Source organism: Oncorhynchus keta, chromosome 22 (genome assembly GCF_023373465.1).
Source record: "Oncorhynchus keta strain PuntledgeMale-10-30-2019 chromosome 22, Oket_V2, whole genome shotgun sequence".
NCBI lineage: Eukaryota > Metazoa > Chordata > Actinopteri > Salmoniformes > Salmonidae > Oncorhynchus > Oncorhynchus keta.
The window spans coordinates 17,922,987-17,946,917 of record NC_068442.1 but is presented as its reverse complement, the minus strand read 5'-3'; the positions used below and the strand labels follow the sequence as shown (position 1 = coordinate 17,946,917).

Genomic DNA, 23,931 nt, shown 5'->3' with positions numbered 1-23,931 from the left:
CTTCTTTTGTCCTTATTTTGTCTTCCTTTCTTCTGTTAACTAGATATTTTTGTTGTTATTCTTTGTAAGCTAGCTAGCTTCTTCCAGGAGAGTCCCTAGCAACTGCTTAGCAACAAGTAAACAATTCTGCTAGCAATTCAGCTAGCTAAGATAACTGTACAATTTTATGAAAAATAGTTAATTTTTCAAAAGCCTGTCTTTTTTGGTTTGTTCCTTGTTTTGTCTTCTATTGAGTCTTGCAGTTTTCTCTTGATTTTTTCGATGTACTTCACTCTAAAAACATTTAAATCTCAATATATACAGGAGCTCATTTTTCAGCAGCTGCTCAATTTAGAACTCCGGAACACACACAGTGCCAGTCAGTGGAGGCTCCTCAGAGGAGGAAGGGAAGGATCATCCTCCTCGGTGGATTTCAGAAAAATGGAAAAAGTGAAACAACTTTTTAAAATCTTTTTTAGACAAAATTATACTAAATATATGCACCACACATTGTGGAAATGCAGTACTGAGAGAGACTTAGTCATTTCTTCAAACAATCATCTTTATTTAATATCTATTCATTATTGCAATAATGAGACGTCAACCCAACAGTCTTGACTGACTGTTAGGCTGAGAGTCTGAATCATACAGACAATGCACAGTTCATAAAGCTTATACCCAGAATGCTTGGTTCCACCCATCCCATATAGATTGGGGCACACGATAAGCCACTTTGGGTTCATCCTATGGTCATCTGCCTCTGGTGCTGACTCCCAGATGCCAGGATGTCTAAGAACCATAGAGAGAGCCTCAATCTCATCTATAGCATGCAGGCCCAGTTAGACCAGAGACATATGTCTCACATACACCACTAATGATAGACTGGAATGTGGCTGTTTTTTTTTATCACCGAGATATCAATCGTCAGCTTCAAGCTATCTCTAGTAAAAACCATGTCCCCGACACCCAGACGAGCTGCAGGGTGCTAGAGTGGACACCATAAAAACTCAGCATTAGCAGGCCAGACTCAGTCTTAGTTAAATATAAATTACTATTAATATCAAACAAATCAGGTAAGTATGTCAATTTTCCCTGACATTCCCCTCTCGAAGCTTAGCTTCTTCCACAAAAAATGTAAGTATACAAGCATTACATGATTATTGTTAAACATAAATTCAAACAAACAAGTACATATTTCTAGTGCCTGATATTTCATCCATAGTAAACAACCTTTCTTTTGGTTGCTGAGCTTTAGACAGTCAATCTGGAATAGAAAATGAAACATAAAACATGTAATCACACCTGATTCATTACAGGAAATAGGTCAGTCGTCACACTGGCACTTTGCACAAAGACAGGGGTCAGCGTGACAGACACCACTCTCTGGGCACCTTGTACATTCAGTGTGGGCTCCACATCTGGGTCCTTATGCTCAGGATTGGGGTCCTCATCAGAAATGTAGTCAGGAATAGGGAATAGGTCAGGGAAATCATTCAGTTTCCAAATCCTAATTCAAACTCAATTAATCATCCAACAAATTCACATTGGTTGTATCATTCAAAATCAAAAACCCTCAATTTAACACTGGCAGAATGTACATTTATATTACCCTACAATATATTAATCTCATAATTATAGTATTAAGTTCCTAATCAGGGTTATAATTACAGATCAGTATCTCAATGCATTCTTAGCCTAAATCACTATAAGTTTAGCAGTGTCGACCTCCAAGTCTAAAATAATTACAGGTAAAGTTGACCAACCCCCTCCCTTCTCCAGCACTTAATCTTCTGGCATTTTTCTTAATTTTCTTCTTCAGATAACTTCACAGTTCAAGGTGGATGGCCCATGATAATGTCCCAATTTCAAAGGTCTCACCTGAACCCCACCACAACTCATTAAGTCTTGTCCATTTGCCAACCAGCAATATGAGAAGTTTTGGAACAGATCTCTCTCCATGCTCATTCCACGTGGACTTCTGTTGCACTCCTGAGTGAAAAACATTTGATAACTTCAACTGGATGCTGTACACCGTTTGCTGGCTCAGACTCCGGTCTCTAGATAGAAGTGGTGCAGGACAGGGCTGTAGTGAAAGCCATTTCTTCAGCCGGTTAGAGGGGTTTTGAGGTCCACACCCTGTTTGGTCAAATTATCCCTCCTATGCATCTAAATACCATCGCCACCATAACCTCAAGAAAGGACAAATCAGAAGAACAATTCAAATTATTACTACTACCAATATTCTTAATGGAAATCTCTAAAACACGTGTCAAAGAAAAAAATATCACATTCTGTTGAATCAATGTTCCAAATTAGTTTATACTCCCTTATCACACCGTCAACCTCATTAGTCATTGGATCATTCAGTCAGTCAGGAAATGATGCTGATCATCCAGCAGACCCAATCTGGTGAGATTTATCAAACCAAAACAGAACAAACAACGCAACAATACAATCCTTCATACATCACTCTATACATCCCTACATATCACTCAAGGTGTGAACTTCAAACTCCCCCAAAAAAGAAAAGAATGTAATTCCCCCATCTTGACGCATAATTCACCATAGTGACTAATGTGTAAAAACAACACTACAAATCAAATACTACCCTAACTCCTACAACATTTTTGTTTTACCCATATCCTCATAGTAAAAATAGACTAGAGATAGGTCTAACCTTCTTGTGGTCCTATTAGTTATAAAACTTCTCCGGAATTATCAGTATTACAAATTACTTTTAAACCAGTATTAAATATGACCTTTAAATCATCATCCAATGTCTCTCGGCATTCCAGTGAGGGCGATCAAACCACACTAGAAAGTCAAGACAGAGGTCAGAGGTCATTCAAACTCTGTTACTTTCTCTATTTGACCAATTATCTAAAAAACTGTCAAACATGTCATACATTTCGTCTCCTAGGTTTACAGTAAGTTTCTTCAGTACATTTTTTAAATCAAAATAATTAATATGTGTTATTAAAACTCAGAAAAGAAACACTTCTGAAAATTCCATTTGTGTGTGTGCCCCTTTAAGATACCTAGGCATTAACCCGTATTCATACCCAATAAGTTGTGTGTGTGTGTTAAACCATAGGTCAAAAACAAACAAAAATGGCCAGGCCTTATGTAACCTGGTAACTCCTCTTAACGACTGAATCCGGATACCTTTATGCCTATAAAACTGCCAAATTTCACTAACCCCTCTTCCAAGACCACACACAGCCTGAGGAAACATTCCAAACAGAGAAAATGACTACCCCCATTCTCCTGGAAGAGAAATGTCAATTTATTTAGCATTCGATATACTAATATCATAATCAGCAACCCAAAGGTTTTAACTACAAACAAAACATGATCTTGATAAGTCTTGATAAGTCCATTGTACTCCCTCAAATCATTAATCGTTTGTTTTAATCTACCCCAACATTTATGTGCGCTTAATTTTGCATACCCTTAGAAACAATTCACTCACATATCGTATTATATGACTGGTCTCTATTTTCCATAACCATGTAAAAGTATAATGGTATCATTACTAGACCAATGTGAGCTACCTGCCACCCCCATGGGACTCTCAATCACAGCCAGACGTGATACATCTTGGATCCGAACCAGGTTTCAGGGAGGTTCTGAGAATGTTTTACTATGATTCCCTGAAATACTTGCTGTTTTTTCTATGTTCTGAGAACGGAAACGGTTGGTTATTTGAAGGTAATTAAATAAAGTTCTGAGAACATTCTCTGAATGTTTTGAAAAAAATGTAAAGGTTACTTTCTTGAAAATAATTTTAATAACAGTTTGGGTTAACTGTTTTGAACTCCAAGCACAGAATGCTTTGCAAACCTAGTCCTATCGGTACCAAAGTTTCAGAAATCTTAATTAATTTTGGTAATTAACAGAAAATCTATTGCAATCTATCGTAACTTTGGTAATTTATACTTGAATATCTTAAAAAAGATATGTTCATATATAGTGTTCATTTATATATCTGTGTCCATATTGTCCATAAGTTTCTAATAGATAGACCATATGGGTGAAGAGAAAATAGCCTAGAAAAGCATCTAATCAACAAACATCTAATCAAAAAGCATCTAATCAACATTTAATCACAACTTTCACCAGTTTGAGGCAAAAACATTCATAAAAAATACATGTTGACGTAGTAAAATAAATAAAAATGCACCAATGGTATTCACTAAGTTGGATGGTTTATATTTAGGATGATATTTCACAGCTTTCTCATTCATTTTATTTTTAAATAATTGTATTTAATTATTTCATATATTTTCCATGTGATAAGGCCAGAAAAAAGGACAGAGAGAATTACAGACACCGGTGATATTATGAAATACCCCCAAAAGACCAGTAGATACAGGATCTTGTGGTAGATTACATAATTGAAAGTTTCCAGTACAATACCCTCCCTTTGCAACCCTAGATAGGACACAGAAATGAATTTGCAAACGCATGTATTTTTTGTTGTGGCACAACGTCAGTGAAATTCAGTACCTATAGTCTTCAGTTCTCTATCCATGGAATTACTCCACTGCGCAACCAGGATAGAGCTAGCATACCATGTTCATTTTAGTCTATTCAAACAGACCCCATTTGAAAGGAAACAAGCATTAATAAAGATCAGGTGTGACCAATAAGTGGGTGAGGCCAACACACCTGAACACACTTAACAAGATAGAGGAGAAACAGTTTTGTTGATGCTAAGAATGAAATGTTTTTAAATAACATTCTTAGAAAGTTATTTGAATGTTACTAATGTTCTTGTGGTTTTTATGGAACATTATCTTAACGTTCTGAGAACATGACTTTAAAAATAACCATGAGGAAACCTGCAGAAAACATTATGCTGAAGTACTGAAAATCCCACAGAAGACTGTTGTTTCTTAATATTCTCTGAACTATTTGAGAACATTCCCAATGTCAAACTAGTTGGAGAACATTCCTAGAACATTACCAAAATTGACATTAAATCCAACCATGTTTGAACTTTTAGGAAACATTCAGTTAAAGAAATGAAATACCAAGATTATAAAAATAAAAATAAATCAAGTTCCTTAAATGTGCCGAGAATGTTCCACAGTCAAGCAACTATCCTGCACCATTCCCAGAAAGTTGTAGGAAGGTTGTATGCAAAATAACCATATGACAACCCCACTGTCACCAAGCTTTAAGAAACATTTGGTTCTCAACATTTATGTGCTAGCTGGGTAAGCAATTAAATGTAAAATGTAGTCTTGCTTAACCAAATGTAAACATATCATACAAAAACTCCATCAAATGTCAAGAGTTGCAACAAGGCATTCTGCTCCTCTTTGTAAAACAACGACATAGTAAAACATCACAGTGACACATTAAAATAAAAAACAAACATAAATAGACAGGCAAAAAAAAGGCACAAAATAGTGGAGAGGTGTCCTCCAGACTCTTTTACTTTTCTGACTCCCTCCATCCTTGTGCATTTTTCCCAAACTTGTAGACCAGCCTTCGGCCATCCACGTGTTCCAGGATTTCCCGTTTGTAGTAATATCTGGAAAGGTTAATGGAAGAGCCAAAATGACTGCCTTCTTAAGATGCGAACCAGGAAATATACATCAAAACACCCAAATCCCTTCAGTCTTTACCTCATAGCTCGGCTGAGCTTCTCGTAGGTCATGCTGCTGTTGTTCTTCTTCTTGCCCCACAGCTGAGCAACAGCCTCTGACTTGAGGAAACGGAACACACCATCTGTCCGGTCCTCCCACTTGAGCAGGCCTGAGTTCCGCTCTGGGTTCAGCAGAATGTCCCTAATGAACTCCCACAGGTGGGTCCCCCGGGGGTCTGAGGAGAAACACATGAGTGGTGGCATTAGTACAATCTACTGCACATCAGTTATAGCATAGGCAAAACATTCAGCATGTAGCCATCATCTGATTGAGCATTTGCATTAAAAGATAATGAACGATTGTATTGAAGATGATAAATACTACTCACTGTGTTTTTTGATCTGATGAGGGCGACTGTCTGAAAATAAATTAATAGACACATGGTCATTAAGCAGATGCTCACAAAAATTCAATATATTTGGAACATGTGACAATCAACTCACTAGTGGGTCTAGCATCATAGTAGTCCAACCAACTAATCAAACAGAGCTTTAACTCATACGTGTTTAACACTTGTACCGCTGTCTTACACATTCCATATGAATTCTATGGAACCCAATACTATACAATTACATGGGTGTGGGGAAACATTTACAGGATGAGTTTGTTCAGTTGATCGTTATACATTGTTTGTTCAGTGGCTTTGTTTAGTGAAGGAGTAAACTCAGCTGGCCCATTCCCAAAACTGTCACTTACTGAACGCTCATGGACTTCAATAGCCTTGAATTGCCACTTTGCTCAATGATGTCTTATGTTTCAAATTCGCATTGGTGCAGCAATAATTTATTTGGGGACTAGGCTACTGTAGATCTAGATCTATGTCTTCTCAAGGCTTGGGTCTTGTTCCAATGTCTTTGTGTACATAATGTTTTATAGGTTTTCAGGGCTCATCCTTTACCTGTGGGTGATGCCACAGGTGCGAGACATTGACACGAGGGATCAAAAATGTCTAAAAAGTAAAGACATGTCAAAATATAAAAAATTATGCTGTCCGTAAGTTAGTTAAAATGTTGCATTTTTAAGTCTCTCCTATCCATTCCAATGTGGTACCTACCTGCAGGATATATGCTAGGATCTGGGAATGGACAAGGGAAATCTGAGGAGAGGAGAGCACATAAAGCTTACACTTACTTAATGAGAGGCATAAAGTAACATCTCAAGAGTTTATTGAAATCACAGACTAGATTTTTTATAAATATACAGTACCAGTAAAAATTTTGGACACCTACTGATTCCAGGTTTTTTATTTTCTTTTGACTATTTTCAACATTGTAGAATAATAGTGAAGACATCAGAATTATGAAATAGCACATACGGAATCATGTAGTAACCAAAAAAGTGCTAAACAAATCAAAATATATTTTCTATTTCAGATTCTTCAAAGTAGCCACACTATGCTTTGACAGCTTTGCATACTCTTGGCATTATTTAACCAGCTTCATGAGCTAGTCACCTGGAATGCATTTCAGTTAACCGGTGTGCCTTGTTAAAAGTTATTTTGTGGAATTTCTTTAATTCTTTACTGCGTTTGAGCCAATCAGTTGTGTTGTGACAAGGTAGGGGTAGTATACAGAAGATAGCCCTATTTGGTAAAAGACCAAGTAAATATTGTGGCAAGAACAACTGAAATAAGCATCAAAAGACAGTCCATTAGTACTTTAAGGCAGGAAGGTCAGTCAATGTGGAAAATTTCAAGAACTTTGAAAGTTTGTTGAAAAAACCATTGAGCGCTATGATGAAACTGGCTTTCATGAGGACTGCCACAGGAAAGGAAGACCCAGAGTTACCTCTGTTGCAGAGGATAAGTTAGATACCAACCTCAGAAATGTAATCCCAAATAAATGCTTCACAGAGTTCAAGTAACAGACGTATCTCAACATCGACTGTGTGAATCGGAAGAAGCAAAGAAATCACTACTAAAGGACACCAGTAATAAGAGACTTGCTTGGGCCAAGAAACACGAGCAATGGACATTAGACCGGTGGAAATCTGTCCTTAGGTCTAATGAGTCCAAATTTGAGAATTTTGGTTCCAACTGCAATGTCTTTGGAAGACACAGAGTAGGTGAACGGATGATCTCTGCGTGTCTAGTTCCCACCATGATGCATGGATGAGGAGGAGGTGTGATAGTGTGGGGGTGCTTTTCTGGTGACACTGTCAGTAATTTATTTACAATTCAAGGCACACTTAACCAGCATGACTACCACAGAATTCTGCAGCAATACACCATCTCATCCCATTTGCGCTTAGTGGGACTATCATTTGTTTTTCAACAGGAAAATGGCCTAAAACACACCTCCAGGCTGTGTAAGGGCTATTTGACCAAGAAGGAGAGTAATGGAGTGCTGCATCAGATGACCTGGCTTCCACAATCACCTGAACTCAACCCAAATGAATGGCTTGGGATGAGTTGGACCGCAGAGTGAAGGAAGAGCAGCCAACAAGTGCTCAGCATATGTGGGAACTCCTTGAAGATGGTTGGGAAAGCATTCCAGGTGAAGCTGATTGAGAGAATGCCAAGATTGTGCAAGCTGTTATCAAGGCAAAGCATGTCTACCTTGAATAATCTAAAATATATTAAATACTTTTTTGTTACTATATGATTCCACATGTGTTATTTCATAGTTTTGATATCTTCACTAAAATGTAGAATGTGTAAAGAAAAACCCTTGAATGAGTAGGTGTGTCCAAAATTAGAATAGTAATGTATATTCTTAGACCGCAAATTGACCGCAGAAGCCTAAACAGATATATTTGTCTAAAACATAATGATTTCAAACAAATTATTTCATTTAAAAAAAACATTTTTAACACCCTTTTATTCCCAATTGTCATGCTATCCAGTTGGTAGTTAGACTTGTCCCATCGTTTGCAACTCCCGTATGGACATAATTTCAAACCTTGATTACATTTGGGAATATTGTCCTGCTTCTGGTGCTGTCTTTTGGACAGGATGTTAAGACGGTTGTGCTGACACTCTGTAGTCATTTAAATTCCCATGGCGGTTATTGTAAAAGTAGAGGTGTTCACCCCGGTGTTATGGCTAAATTCCCAACCTGGCCACATTCCATCATGGCCACCTAGTCATCCTCCTCATTCTTAATTGGCATATATCACTCCTCACCTCTCCACATGATAACTAATATGTGGTGAGAGTTCTAGTACAAAATGGTCTCCGTGCATAACTGAAGTGGGTGCTACACATTGATGGAGGATGAGGTGAGTTGAGTTCCCCCCTACTACTGTATGCAAAGCGCTTTGAGTACCTCAGTTGGTAGAAAAGGGCTTTATAAATCCAATCAATTATTCATTATTATCATTTGTATACGATCACATATGTCTCTCTATAATGCGTGTGAATGCTTGGGAAAATATTTCCAAATTAAAATCACTTGGAACTGCTTTTTTGTTGTTTTTAGTCTTTTACTTCCAACAATGTAAATTCAACAAAACATTATTTGTTGTTGTTGTTGTTGATGGGGCCAAATAAAACCACCCCCAGGCCAAATCCAGCACAAGGCCCGCCAGTTTGGGAACCCTGATCTAGAGTCTCTATAGACTCCCCGTTCTCTAAGAGGGTCTGAAGCATTGTATATATTCTATAACTTTATAAATTACAATTTTATAAGCATACAACAGTGCATTTTGAATAAAGGACGTTAAAACAATGTACTACATCCTCTCTGGGTTTGTATGCTTTTGACAGCTCTTACCATCTGGCTCTGATTTGATAATGTCCAGTGGGTTAAACTCCACTCCAGGATACTGTCCTGTGTAGGGATGACATGGAGAAACAAGAGGTCATTGTTATTTCACTGACAGTAACAACACCCTTCTTTATTTTGTGTTGCATGTAATCAAACTTGAATCTTAAATCCTTGATCCTTCCACCATACACTGGTTCAACTGTCTGTTCTGGTTTGTTTGTGGTTTTCTAAACAACTCAAATCATGTTGAAATTAAATACTACATTCAAAAATCTGAAGACCAAATTGATCACTAACAGTATGTTTTTACAATACATGGCCAGACCTGGCCTCCATTCTGATTAACATAAGACACTAACAATAACAGAGGACGTTACAGCTTTGTCCAATGTGTGAACCTACCCCTCCATTTGAGCTCGTTGAGGCTTTGGTAGAGGATAGGCCCCACGGTGCCTGCGGCCCGTGTGAAGTCCTGGTAGGTCATGCTGCACAGTTGATGGCCGTCCACGTCAAAGTTCTGGAAGTGGATGCTGGCAGCGTCAATCTGGTGCATGTCCACCATCTGCTGCAGCCACTGCCACACCAGGTACTTTGACCAATACTGAGGCTTGTAGTCCTGGGACCACATGCGACTGGTGTAACCGGGCATCACTGTGGAAACTGGGGATAGGGTTGAAGATAGAGATTAGGTGCGTTTTGTAATAGCTGTGAGTAGCATATCAAATATTTAATCTCCGAGTGTGCTGGGGGTTTTGTGAAAAAATATTAACTCTGGCTAACCCAGGTACTTGTAAATAATTAAACCAGCAGAGCAATTTACTGAAAGAGCCATTGAGTAACCAAACAAGTCCTCACTGTCTGGGCAGGGGTAGGAGCTCCATGTTGTGGGCAGCTGACTCTCAATGCTGGCAGTGGAAGGGATGCTCATGATACAGGTGGTATGACGGACCATGGTCCAGAGCTGGGGGAGAAAGACACGTACAGTCAGTAGAGAGTAAAACCCCAAACAAGGTGATTGGTAGGCTGCGTTGTAATCACACACAGTGCACATAGACAGTGTTATTCCCCATAGTGAGTTGAGATGTTTGCAAATGAGATATTTCTAAATTACAACATTGACAGTTGTGAAAGTGCAGTTAGTATAGGGAGAGTTAGTATAGGGAGAGTGTGGGTGTCTGTTTTGCATACATACACAGTGCATTCGGAAAGTATTCAGACCCCTTGAATTCAACAATTTGTTACGCTACAGCCTTATTATAAAATGTATTAAATAGTTTTTGTCCCCTCATCAATCTACACACAATACCCCATAATAGCAAAGTAAAAACAGGTTTTTAGAATTTTCTGCAAATTAACAATAAATAAAAAATGATATCACATTTACATAAGTATTCAGACCCTTTACTTAGTATTTAATTGAATCACCTTGGGAGTTATCGCAGCCTCGAGTCTTCTTGGATATGACGCTACAAGCTTGGCACACCTGTATTTGGGGAGTTTCTCCCATTCTTCTCTGCAGATCCTCTCAAGCTCTGTCAGGTTGGATGGGGAGCGTTGCAGCACATCTATTTTCAGGTCTCTCCAGAGATGTTCAATCGTATTCAAGTCCGGGCTCTGGCTGGGCCACTTAAGGATCTCTCTGTACTTTGCTCCGTTCATCTTTCCCTCGATCTTGACTAGTCCAGTCCCTGCTGTTGAAAAACATCCCCACAGCATGTTGCTACCACAACCACGCTTCACCGTAGGGATGGTGCCAGGTTTCCTCCAGACATGATGCTTGGCATTCAGGCCAAAGAGTTCAATCTTGGTTTCATCTGACCAGAGAATCTTGTTTCTCATGGTCTGATAGTCTTTAGGTGCCTTTTGGCAAACTCTAAGCATGCTGTCATGTGCCTTTTACTGAGGAGTGTCTTCCGTCTGGCCACTCTACCATAAAGGCCTGATTGGTGGAGTGCTGCAGAGATGGTTGTCCTTCTGGAAGGTTTCACATCTCTACAGACGAACTCTGAAGCTCTGTTAGAATGACTGTTGGGTTCTCGGTCACCTCCCTGACGAAGGCCCTTCTCCCTTGATTGCTCAGTTAGGAAGATTCTGGTTGGTTCCAAACATCTTCCATTTAAGAATAATATAGGCCACTGTGTTCTTGGAGACCTTCAATGCAACAGACATTGTTTGGTACCCTTCCCCAGATCTGTGTCTCGACAAAATCCTGTCTCTGAGCTCCATGGACAATTCCTTCAACCTCATGGCTTGGTTTTTGCTCTGACATGCACTGTCAACTGTGGGACCTTATATAGACAGGTATGTGCCTTTCCAAATTATGTCCAATCAATTGAATTTATCACAAGTTAACTCCAAGTTGTAGAAACATCTCAAGGATTATAAATGGAAACAGGACAAACCTGAATGCTTATGTAAATGAATGCTTATGTCTGAATGCTTATGTAAATAAGGTGTTTTTTTTTATTGACTTTAATACATTTGTAAAAAAAACGTTTTTTTTTGCTTCATCATTATGGGTATTGTGTGCAGATTAATGGGGATTTAAAAAAAATCAATTTTAGAATAAGGGTGTAACGTGACAAAATGGGGAAAAGTCAAGGGGTCTGAATACTTTCTGATTGCACTCTATGTCTATTTGTATTTCTGATGGTAGAATGAATGGGGTTAGTTACATTCAATGATGTGATACTCCCGGTGTTTGGAAGGTGGCCCATGTACTTTCCCTTCACAAAGGTTGCGGCCTATTTCTAATCTTTCTTGCCAAGCTAAAATATTAGAATCCTTGATTCATTCTCAGCTAAGATCTTTGTTATCTTTGAAATGTATTCTAAATGCACACTACATGATGAAAAGTATGTGGACACCTGCTCGTCGAACATCTCATTCCAAGACCATTTGCATTAATTATGAGTTGGTGCTCAATTTACTGCTATAACAGACTCCACTCTTCTGGGAATGCTTTCCACTAGAATTTGGAACATTGTTGCTAGGACCTGCTTCCATTCAGACACAAGAGCATTAGCAAGGTCTGGCAATGATGTTGGGCGATTAGGCCTGGCAAGCAGTCAGCATTCTGATTCATCCCAAAGGTGTCCGATGAGGGTGAGGTCAGGGCTCTGTTTAGGCCAATCAAGTTCTTCCACACCGATCTCGACAAACCATTTCTGTATGGACCTCGCTTTGTGCATGGGGCATTGTCATGCTGAAACAGGAAAGGGCCTTCCTTAAACTGTTGCCACAAAATTGGAAGCACAGATTTGTGTATGATGTAGCATTAAGATTTCCCATCACTTGAACTAAGGGGCCTAGTTGGGACCATGAAAAATAGCTCCAGACCGTTATTCGTCCTCCACCAAACTTTACAGTTGGCACTGTGCGTTGGGGTAGGTAACGTTCCCCTGGCTTCCGCCAAACGTAGATTCTTCCTTCGGACTTCCAGACGGTGAAGCGTGATTCATCACTCCAGAGAACACGTTTCCACTGCTCCAGATTCCAATGGCGACGAGCTTTACACCACAGTTCTTGTGCTGACGTTGTTTCCAGAGGCAGTTTGGAACTCACTAGTGAGTGTTGGAACTGAGGACAGCACTACGTGCTTCAGCACTCGGTGAACCCATTCTGTGGGCTTGTTGCTCTTTAGAAAGTCCATTCTACTGCAAATGTTTGAGCATGGAGATTACATGGCTGCGTGCTCGATTTTATACACCTGTCAGCAACAGTGTGTCTGAAATAGTCCAATCCACTAATGTGAAGGGGTGTCCACTATTTTTTTATACACAGTATAGTGTTCATCATTCAGGTTTTTGATCAGGTCATAGCACCATCTCTGCTTCATCCCTAGGTATAAATGATGTGGTTAGCTGCATGGATAAAAATCAACATTATTCTGCCCTCTTCATTGACCTGTCAAAGGCTTTTGAAACTGTTGATCACTCATTGTTTTCTGTACAGCACTTTGAGATATCAGCTGATGTACGAAGGGCTATATAAAAATACATTTGATTTGAATTTGATTTTGATTGCTAATTCAGAGGCTTTCCTCAATTGGCCTAGAGGTTGCATGTAATTGGCTTAAAAATTGCTTGACAGATAGAACTCGATGTATATCTACTGATGGTGTTAAATCAGGTTCCCTTACAGAAGGAGTCCCGCAGTGGTCGATTCTGGGTCCTGTGCTTTTTACTGTTAACATTAACTATCGACCATCGCAAAAAAAAAAAACTAAACTTGTATGCTGATGATACTGTTGTGTATGCTATTGCCCCCACGGTTGAAAAGGCTCTATCTATACTACAGTCTTCCTTCATTGTATTATATAAAAACTTTATTGACCAGAAATGAGTACTGAATAAAGGTCAAACTAAATATATGTTGTTCTCTAGGGCGCATAAAATTAAGTCTGATGATTTATGCATATGCACTTTGGATGGTGTCTATTTGATCGTGTCCGTGCTTACAAATATCTGGGCATCTGGATTGATGAAAAGCTGTCTTTTAAAAAGCATATTGATGAGTTACGAAGTTGAGAATAAAAATGGGCTTCTTCTATAGAAATAGTTCTTGCCTCTAGCTAAATAGTAGAAAGCAGATTATTCAGTCAATGTTCCCATCGGTCCTACACTATGGCGACATCATCTATATGAACGCAGCTGCCACTTCTTTAAAGCCATTAGATGCAGTTTATCATAACGCACTGCACTTTATTACGGGCGACAATTTTAGTACTCATCACTGCATTCTCGACCAGAATGTTGGTTGGCCCCATTTTGACTTTAATGACACGTTTAAAGTTGACAAACAAGTTAATGAAGGTCCAAAGAATTGAATTGCCATTGTAAATGTAAATGCAACATAAATAACATCAGTGAATATTTATAGAAAGACAGTAGTGCTACAGTACTGTATGTGAACCATGGTATACTCTTCTCCATATCACCACTCTTTACTGCCCGTGAAGTGTTGGCCATAGTGGGTCAACAACATGGTTACGTTCATTGAACTGTTGTTGAGAAAACCGTTCACTACAACCATATTTGCATTCAATATGTAAATATATACTATGTGTTGAGGTGTATTTATGTCTGTAATAAAGCCCTTTTGTCGGGAAAAAGACATTCTGATTGGCTGGGCCTGGCTCCCCATTGCGCACCTGTCCAGTCATGTGAAATCCATAGATTAGGGCCAAATGAATCTATTTCCTTATATGAACTTTAGCTCAATAAAATCTTTGAAATTGTTGCATGTTGCCCTCATTGTTTTGTTCAGTATACATTATTAAAGTTGGAGGTCGGCACTGAGGCCTGTGACAAGTATATAAGAGGAAGGCGGAGTGGCTGCACCACAGTACTTGCAATGACTGTCACATATTTTAGTGTTTGTCGAGTCCAGGGGTTTCCAAACTTTTCTGTTTCGTGACCAAGCAATTGAGGTTTCTTTTGAGTCGCAACCCACCATAAAGTTTGAACAGTGAAAAAAACATACAATAACCAAAGAATAAGCAAAAATGTTACTGTCTTCCTCAATCCAAAACCAGTTTCCCAAGAACTTGAGTCAAGATCCCTGAGTATGATTTTCACTAGAGGTATATGGCCTTTGACAGTTCAGGCCGAGTGTTGGGTTCAGATCTAGATCCTATTGACATCTTGCCAAGTCTTGCCAAATACGCTTTAGGTTACCATCAGTGCAGTCTACTGTCTGTTTGCCTGCTGCCTAGTCTAAGCAGCCTAAAGACTGTACATGTGAGTAGACTGCTGGCATTGTATTCCTGAATGTTTAGTTAGGGACATGCTATCATCAGGTCGTAGTTTCTATTTTCTATAGTCTCCTGGACGGTTGAAGGTTAACTTGTTAACGATACATGTGTACTATTCAGGGATGAGTCATAAAGTTCCATGTTAGCTAGACAAAGCGCTTTGGAAACTCACCTCTGATCAATATTCATTGACTGTGCATATCACCAAATAAACAAAGTTTTATAACATAATTATGTAAAACCATGAGGAAGACTTAAAGATGAAGGAAGTGAACAGACAATAGTACGATCACTGATCAATGTCACTTCAGGTAAGCAACAAGCAAGTGCAGGCAGGTCACTCTTTTCTGGCTCTGAAGTGTCTGAGGACAGATACACTGTGGAGTTTTATATCAACTGATGCAAGTTACAACCAATGCTAGGTGATTACTGTAGAGTAGGTTGTAATCAGGTACAGTCATTCAACCTAAAACAAAACAGCAGTGGTTTGAAAGTACCCAACTGTTATACTTGGGGATAGGGCTGTCTACTGCCCCCGCTGGAGTAATTGCGTGCCCATAGTAAACATAATTTTTTTTTGTAAAAATTTGCTAATATATGTGAGAATATATGTGAGAATCGCTTGCTCACGAGAGTTTTGGCAGGCCGAAACCTTTCGGTCACGCGAAAAAACAAGTAACTTTTATGAGCGCTCTGCTCAGGTCCTGTCTTTTTTCCAAGATCGATTATACAATGCATGCGTTTCTGTTCGTCCTCACGATTGCTGTACACCTTTATAACATGGTAAAGCTTGATTATGAAGTTAGTTTGACAAGTTTAATCGACATATAATATGTAAGTTCGACGTTTTGGTGCGCATCCACTTGACTATTGGCTACATTTCAACCGAAATGTGTCGTGTTTGAGAACCGAAAGACACAGACTGCAAAACTAAATGCTGTTTTTGGTAAGTATAATTCCTTCCACGTCTTCTGATGGAAGAACAGCAAAGGTAAGGGAATATTTATGTGGTAAATTTGGGTTTATGTGGACTCCAAGATAAAGGAGCCATAATGCTACTTTTTGAGCGCCGACACATAGCCTAGTGAACGAAACCTGTAACGTTAAAAATAAATGTAACACAGTGATTGCATTCAGAAGAAGTGTATCTAACTATATATATGTAGAACATGCATATTTAGTCAAAGTTTATGATGTGTATTCCTTGTTAGCTGACGTTATCTGCCGGAGCTATCGTCATTTCTCAGGACATTTGAGTAGCATTTTTTGAACGATGCATCATTGTAAACAGAGATTTATGGATATATATAGCATATTATTGAAAAAAACATGTTATATTACTGTCATCTGATGAAGATTTCAAAAGGTTAGTGAAATGATTTTTCTTTTAATCCTGCGTTTGTTGATTGCATATTTTTTTCAACTTGGCTATGCAAATTAGCCGTGTCTTCGGTGGTGATTTGACATAAATATGTGCTATGTTTTCACCGTAAAACATTTTAGAAATCTGACTTGCTGGGTAGATAAACAAGGTGTTTATCTTTCATTTGAGCCATTGGACTTGTTAATGTGTGGAGGTTAAATATTTGTAGGAATATTTTTGCGTTCCATGCGCCACCTTCCAGCTGAACGTGGGGGGGTGTTCCAAAATTGGAACCCTAGTCCCCCTCTGGTTAATTAAAGAAAAGATACCTTAATAGAAAATGACTCAAGTAAAAGTGAAAGTTACCTAGTTAAATACTACTTGAGTAAAAGTCAATTATTTTGTTTTAAATATACTTTAGTTTTTTAGTACATAGTAATTGCAAAAAATACTTAAGTATCAAAAGTAATTCCTTATGTTAAGCAAACCAGACGGCATGTGTTTTTTAAATACTTTTTTTTACGGATAGCCAGGGGCACACTCCAACACTCAGACATAGCATTTGTTTTTAGTGAATCCACAAGATCAGAGACAGTAGAGATGACCATTGATGTTCTCTTGATAAGTGTGTGAATTGGAACATTTTCCTGTCCTGCCAACCTTTCGAAATCTAATGAGTACCTTTTTGGTGTACAGGGAAAATGTACATAGTAAAAAGTACATCATTTTATTTAGGAATGTATTGAAGTAAATGTTGTAAAAAATATATAAATAGTAAAGTACAGATATCCCCAAAAAACTACTCAAGTAAAAATAATTTGTAATGCTACTCTCTCCTCTTCCATCCTATCATCTCTTCCCTCTGCTCAAACCTTCTCCAACCTATCTCCTGATTCTGCCTCCTCAACCCTCCTCTCCTCCCTTTCTGCATCCTTTGACTCTCTATGTCCCCTATCTTCCAGGCCGGCTCGGTCCTCCCCTCCCACTCCGTGGCTCGACGACTCATTGCGAGCTCACAGAACAGGGCTCCGGGCAGCCGAGCGGAAATGGAGGAAAACTCGCCTCCCTGCGGACCTGGCATCCTTTCACTCCATCCTCTCTACATTTTCCTCCTCTGTCTCTGCTGCTAAAGCCACTTTCTACCACTCTAAATTCCAAGCATCTGCCTCTAACCCTAGGAAGCTCTTTGCCACCTTCTCCTCCCTCCTGAATCCTCCCCCCCCCCCCTCCTCCCTCTCTGCAGATGACTTCGTCAACCATTTTGAAAAGAAGGTCGACGACATCCGATCCTCGTTTGCTAAGTCAAACGACACCGCTGGTTCTGCTCACACTGCCCTATCCTGTGCTCTGACCTCTTTCTCCCCTCTCTCTCCAGATGAAATCTTGCGTCTTGTGACGGCCGGCCGCCCAACAACCTGCCCGCTCGACCCTATCCCCTCCTCTCTTCTCCAGACCATTTCCGGAGACCTTCTCCCTTACCTCACCTCGCTCATCAACTCATCCCTGACCGCTGGCTACGTCCCTTCCGTCTTCAAGAGAGCGAGAGTTGCACCCCTTCTGAAAAAACCTACACTCGATCCCTCCGATGTCAACAACTACAGACCAGTATCCCTTCTTTCTTTTCTCTCCAAAACTCTTGAACGTGCCGTCCTTGGCCAGCTCTCCCGCTATCTCTCTCAGAATGACCTTCTTGATCCAAATCAGTCAGGTTTCAAGACTAGTCATTCAACTGAGACTGCTCTTCTCTGTATCACGGAGGCGCTCCGCACTGCTAAAGCTAACTCTTTCTCCTCTGCTCTCATCCTTCTAGACCTATCGGCTGCCTTCGATACTGTGAACCATCAGATCCTCCTCTCCACCCTCTCCGAGTTGGGCATCTCCGGCGCGGCCCACGCTTGGATTGCGTCCTACCTGACAGGTCGCTCCTACCAGGTGGCGTGGCGAGAATCTGTCTCCTCACCACGCGCTCTCACCACTGGTGTCCCCCAGGGCTCTGTTCTAGGCCCTCTCCTATTCTCGCTATACACCAAGTCACTTGGCTCTGTCATAACCTCACATGGTCTCTCCTATCATTGCTATGCAGACGACACACAATTAATCTTCTCCTTTCCCCCTTCTGATGACCAGGTGGCGAATCGCATCTCTGCATGTCTGGCAGACATATCAGTGTGGATGACGGATCACCACCTCAAGTTGAACCTCGGCAAGACGGAGCTGCTCTTCCTCCCGGGGAAGGACTGCCCGTTCCATGATCTCGCCATCACGGTTGACAACTCCATTGTGTCCTCCTCCCAGAGCGCTAAGAACCTTAGGCGTGATCCTGGACAACACCCTGTCGTTCTCAACTAACATCAAGGCGGTGGCCCGTTCCTGTAGGTTCATGCTCTACAACATCCGTAGAGTACGACCCTGCCTCACACAGGAAGCGGCGCAGGTCCTAATCCAGGCACTTGTCATCTCCCGTCTGGATTACTGCAACTCGCTGTTGGCTGGGCTCCCTGCCTGTGCCATTAAACCCCTACAACTCATCCAGAACGCCGCAGCCCGTCTGGTGTTCAACCTTCCCAAGTTCTCTCACGTCACCCCGCTCCTCCGCTCTCTCCACTGGCTTCCAGTTGAAGCTCGCATCCGCTACAAGACCATGGTGCTTGCCTACGGAGCTGTGAGGGGAACGGCACCTCAGTACCTCCAGGCTCTGATCAGGCCCTACACCCAAACAAGGGCACTGCGTTCATCCACCTCTGGCCTGCTCGCCTCCCTACCACTGAGGAAGTACAGTTCCCGCTCAGCCCAGTCAAAACTGTTTACTACTTAAGTACTTTACACCACTGCAAAACAGTAGTTTGAGTTTCATGCATGTAATCAGTCACAGATCAGTGCTCATCTGGAGCGGAGGTTTGCATCCCTATGAGCTCATGTACAGTGGGGAGAACAAGTATTTGATACACTGCCGATTTTGCAGGTTTTCCTACTTACAAAGCATGTAGAGGTCTGTAATTTCTATCATAGGTACACTTCAACTGTGAGAGGCGGAATCTAAAACAAAACCCCGGAAAATCACATTGTATGATTTTTGAGTAATTAATTTACATTTTATTGCATGGCATAAGTATTTGATCACCTACCAACCAGTAGGAATTCCAGCTCTCGCAGACCTGTTAGTTTTTCTTTAAGAAGCCCCCCTGTTCTGCACTCATTACCTGTATTAACTGCACCTGTTTGAACTCATTACCTGTATAAAAGACACCTGTCCACATACTCAATCAAACAGACTCCAACCTCTCCACAATGGCCAAGACCAGTGAGCTGTGTAAGGACATCAGGGTTAAAATTGTAGACCAGCACAAGGCTGGGATGGGATACAGGACAAAAGGCAAGCAGCTTGGTGAGAAGGCAACAACTGTTGGCGCAAGTATTAGAAAATGGAAGAAGTTCAAGATGATGGTCAATCACCCTCGGTCTGGGGCTACATGCAAGATCTCACCCCGTGGGGCATCAATGATCACGAGGAAGGTGAGGGATCAGCCCAGAACTACACGGCAGGACCTGGTCAATGACCTGAAGGGAGCTGGGACCACAGTCTCAAAGAAAACCATTAGTAAAACACTACGCCGTCATGGATTAAAATCCTGCAGCGCACGCAAGGTCCCTTGTCTCAAGTGAGCGCATGTCCAGGCCCGTCTGAGGTTTGCCAATGACCATCTGGATGATCCATAAGGAGGAATGGGTGAAGGTCATGTGGTCTGATGAGACAAAAATATAACTTTTTGGTCTAAACTCCACTCGCCGTGTTTGGAGGAAGAAGAAGGATGAGTACAACCCCAAGAACACCATCCCAACCGTGAAGCATGGAGGTGGAAACCTCATTCATGTTTCGCGAGATCTTGGCCAACAACCTCCTTCCCTCAGTAAGAGCATTGAAGATGGGTTGTGGCTGGGTCTTCCAGCATGACAACGACCCAAAATACACGGCCAGGGCAACTAAGGAGTGGCTCCGTAAGAAGCATCTCAAGGTCCTGGAGTGGCCTAGCCAGTCTCCAGACCAGAACCCAATAGAAAATCTTTGGAGGGAGCTGAAAGTCCATATTGCCAAGCGACAGCCCCGAAACCTGAAGGATCTGGAGGTCTGTATGGAGGAGTGGGCCAAAATCCCTGCTGCAGTGTGTGGAAACCTGGTCAAGAACTATAGAAAATGTATGATCTCTGTAATTTCAAACAAAGGTTTCTGTACCAAATATTAAGTTATGCTTTTCTGATGTATCAAATACTTATGTCATGCAATAAAATGCAAATGAATTACTTAAAAATCATACAATGTGATTTTCTGGATTTTGTTTTAGATTCTGTCTCTCACAGTTGAAGTGTACCTATGATAAAAATTACAGACCTCTACATGCTTTGTAAGTAGGAAAACCTGCAAAATCGGCAATGTATCAAAAACTTGTTCTCCCCACTGAATAAGTAACGGCCAATGTGAAACATGACATTGAGACCTACAGACAGTGCTGAAGCAGATTCAAACAGCATTGCTTCATAACATTTTCAAAGAGCGTGCTGGAATAGAACCAATAGAACGTTATGGATAATCATTTGAAAACATGAATAATATATGTTGCTCATTTTAGAAGGTTGTTTTGACATTGAGGTTCAGCAAAAATATTTTGCATATTTATGTGGTATTAAAAGAGCTGACCAGCATTTTGTTGTACGTCTCTTTCAAAGGGGCATTTTTTTTCTCAAAGCAAAACAGAGCCCTTACGTTGTAGAATAATAGTGAAGACATCAAAACTATGAAATAACACATTTGTAATCAAATAGTAACCAAAAAAGGGTTAAACAAATCAAAATATATTTTAAATTTGAGAGTCTTCATAGTAGCCACCCTTTCTTTGCCTTGATGACAACTTTGCACGCTGTTGTTATTCTCTCAACCAGCTTCACGAGGTAGTCACCTTGAATGCATTTCAATTAACATATGGGCATTGTTAACTTAATTTGTGGGATTTCTTTCCTTCTTCATGCATTTGAGCTCATCAGTTGTGTTGTGACAAGGTAGGGGTGGTATACAGAAGATAGACCTATCTGGTAAAAGACAGAGTCCATTTTATGACAAGAACAGCTCAAAAAGCAAAAAGAAATGACAGTCCATCATAACACTTTTCATTTTAAGACATGAAGGTCAGTCAATTCTGAACATTTCAAGAACTTTGAAAGTTTATTCAAGGTCAAATTGCTGCAAACAAACCACTACTAAAGGACACCAAAAGTAAGAAGAAACTTGCTTGAGCCAAGAAACTCAAGCAATGGTCATTAGACAGGTAGAAATCTGTCCTTTGGTCTGATGAGTCCAAATTTGAGATGAATTGAAGAATCTTCAATATAAAATAGATTTTGATTTGATTTTTGGTTACTACATGATCCCAACGGGTGGCAGGGTAGCCTAGTGGTTAGAGCGTTGGACTAGTAACCGAAAGGTTGCAAGTTCGAATCCCCGAGCTGACAAGGTACAAATCTGTCTTTCTGCCCCGGAACAGGCAGTTAACCCACTGTTCCCAGGCCGTCATTGAAAATAAGAATTTGTTCTTAACTGACTTGCCTAGTAAAATAAAGGAGAAAAAAAAGTCTGTTATTTACTATTAATCTGCAATGTAGAAAATAGTCAAAATGAAGTAAATGAGTAGGTCTTTCCAAACTTTTGACTGGTACTGTTGATTTGCCCATGACCACGTTTACCTTGTAAACCAACGCATATGCCTTTCTCTTCAGGAATTCAAAAGCAAGCCGCACAATTATTTCAAATCAGTCATCTTCTTTAACACCGTATGAACAGCTCTTTAAAAGTTTGATGTCATGCTTGAAAAAGTTGAAGAAGCATTGCTGGCAATCAAAGCTTGACACAGTTAGACACATGAATCCAAACAAGCACAATCTAGTTTGAAAAGACAATTAAAGTGATGCCTACATTGCTTTGTTACAGCTAAAATACCTACTGTCTGATTAATGAAAACACCCATGCATTCCTATGCCCAGCCATTTGACATTTGATTGATTTCACTCCATTCAGTCATTATAACAGCAACTAACAACAGGAGCAAACCTGGTTGCCTAACAATGCTTAGCATGTTTTCCTACCAGAGCTGTGGAATGGAGTCCGACCAGGCCTGTGTTCAATGGGTGTGTTGTCTCTCTCTCTCGCTCGTTCTTCTCTCAGATGACTTTAGGTGGGTAGGTACAGTAGCTGTGCTTCTGTACACAGGTGGGTGAAGTGTTGTTGTCAGTGCTAGCAGTTGTGCCTTTCCAACTCCAAAAAAAAAGAAAAAAAAGTGCTTGCCCACACACACCAAGGTGCTGCTCCAGCAGTGGGTATTTTATGCTGTCAGCTTCCTTGTCCTATCCTTATCTCTCTCCAATTGGCTACGAGGGTAAGTTCATGCAAGTTAGTAATTTGGATTCGGGTGACGGAGTGAATAACAGCACACACCTGTCATAGCTTTTACTTTCACTCTGTTCCCTCTCTCTCTCCAGCTCTCACTCACTCACTCACTCACTCACTCACTCACTCACTCACTCACTCACTCACTCACTCACTCACTCACTCACTCACTCTCACACACACTTGTAAAACTAACCTTGTGGGGGGACACAATTCAGTTCCATTCAAAATAAATAAATATATAACCATAACCTAAACCCAAAAACCCAACCCTAAACCTAACCCTAGCTCCTAAACCTGATTCTAACCCTAACACTAATTCTAGCCTTAACCCTAGACCCCCTAGAAATAACATTTGACCTTGTGGGTGCTCACTTAAAATTACACAAGAACTAGGTCAGTCAACATTTACTAGACCGTATTTCCACAGTACATGGTTGCCATTGCACTCAGGTCTGGTCCATCAACAGTGAAATTACCATGCAGGCGTACTAATAACAGAGTGATAGCACCGTAATAACAGAAATATAGGGATACTGAAAACATGAACTTAACAATGGGGACTAACAAAATGTCCCCAGTTGGTCAAAGTGTGGTACACACACACACACACACACACACACACACACACACACACACACACACACACACACACACACACACACACACACACACACACACACACACACACACACACACACACACACACACACACACACACACACACACACACACACACACACTTCCAAGCATTTAAAGTTAAACATTTAGAGTTAAACAGCAAATTAAAGTTGTAGATTTACTTGCATGTTACAGAAGGCTAAATTGTAGCTGTTCCTGTCAGATAACATGGCACATGTTAGCCCTTTTCTAACCTCACCAGGTGGCAGTGATTGCATCCTGGCACAACTTCTGCAGCCAATTTAAATCGTAGATGTAGTTGGACATCTTCTAACACTGGTCAAATTGCTCTCTGTGTAAAGTGCCTAGTTCATCTAATTGTCACAGATTATGGCAAGGGTTCGAATGTCACATGA

General features: G+C 40.5%; 1 protein-coding gene across 1 annotated transcript; it reads right to left on the bottom strand.

Annotated features, from left to right (window-relative positions):
- Positions 1-604: 604 nt before the first annotated feature.
- On the bottom strand, positions 605-22,901 carry LOC118401135 (ETS homologous factor-like). The gene is made up of 9 exons (XM_035798405.2): positions 22,594-22,901; positions 10,199-10,304; positions 9,746-10,003; positions 9,350-9,406; positions 6,691-6,732; positions 6,535-6,585; positions 5,965-5,994; positions 5,616-5,811; positions 605-5,521 (listed from the first exon to the last, which is right to left on the bottom strand). The coding sequence occupies exons 2-9, from the start codon at positions 10,293-10,295 to the stop codon at positions 5,422-5,424; spliced, it is 831 nt and encodes a 276-aa protein (XP_035654298.1). The 5' UTR covers positions 10,296-10,304; positions 22,594-22,901; the 3' UTR covers positions 605-5,421.
- Between the last annotated feature and the right edge of the window lie 1,030 nt (positions 22,902-23,931).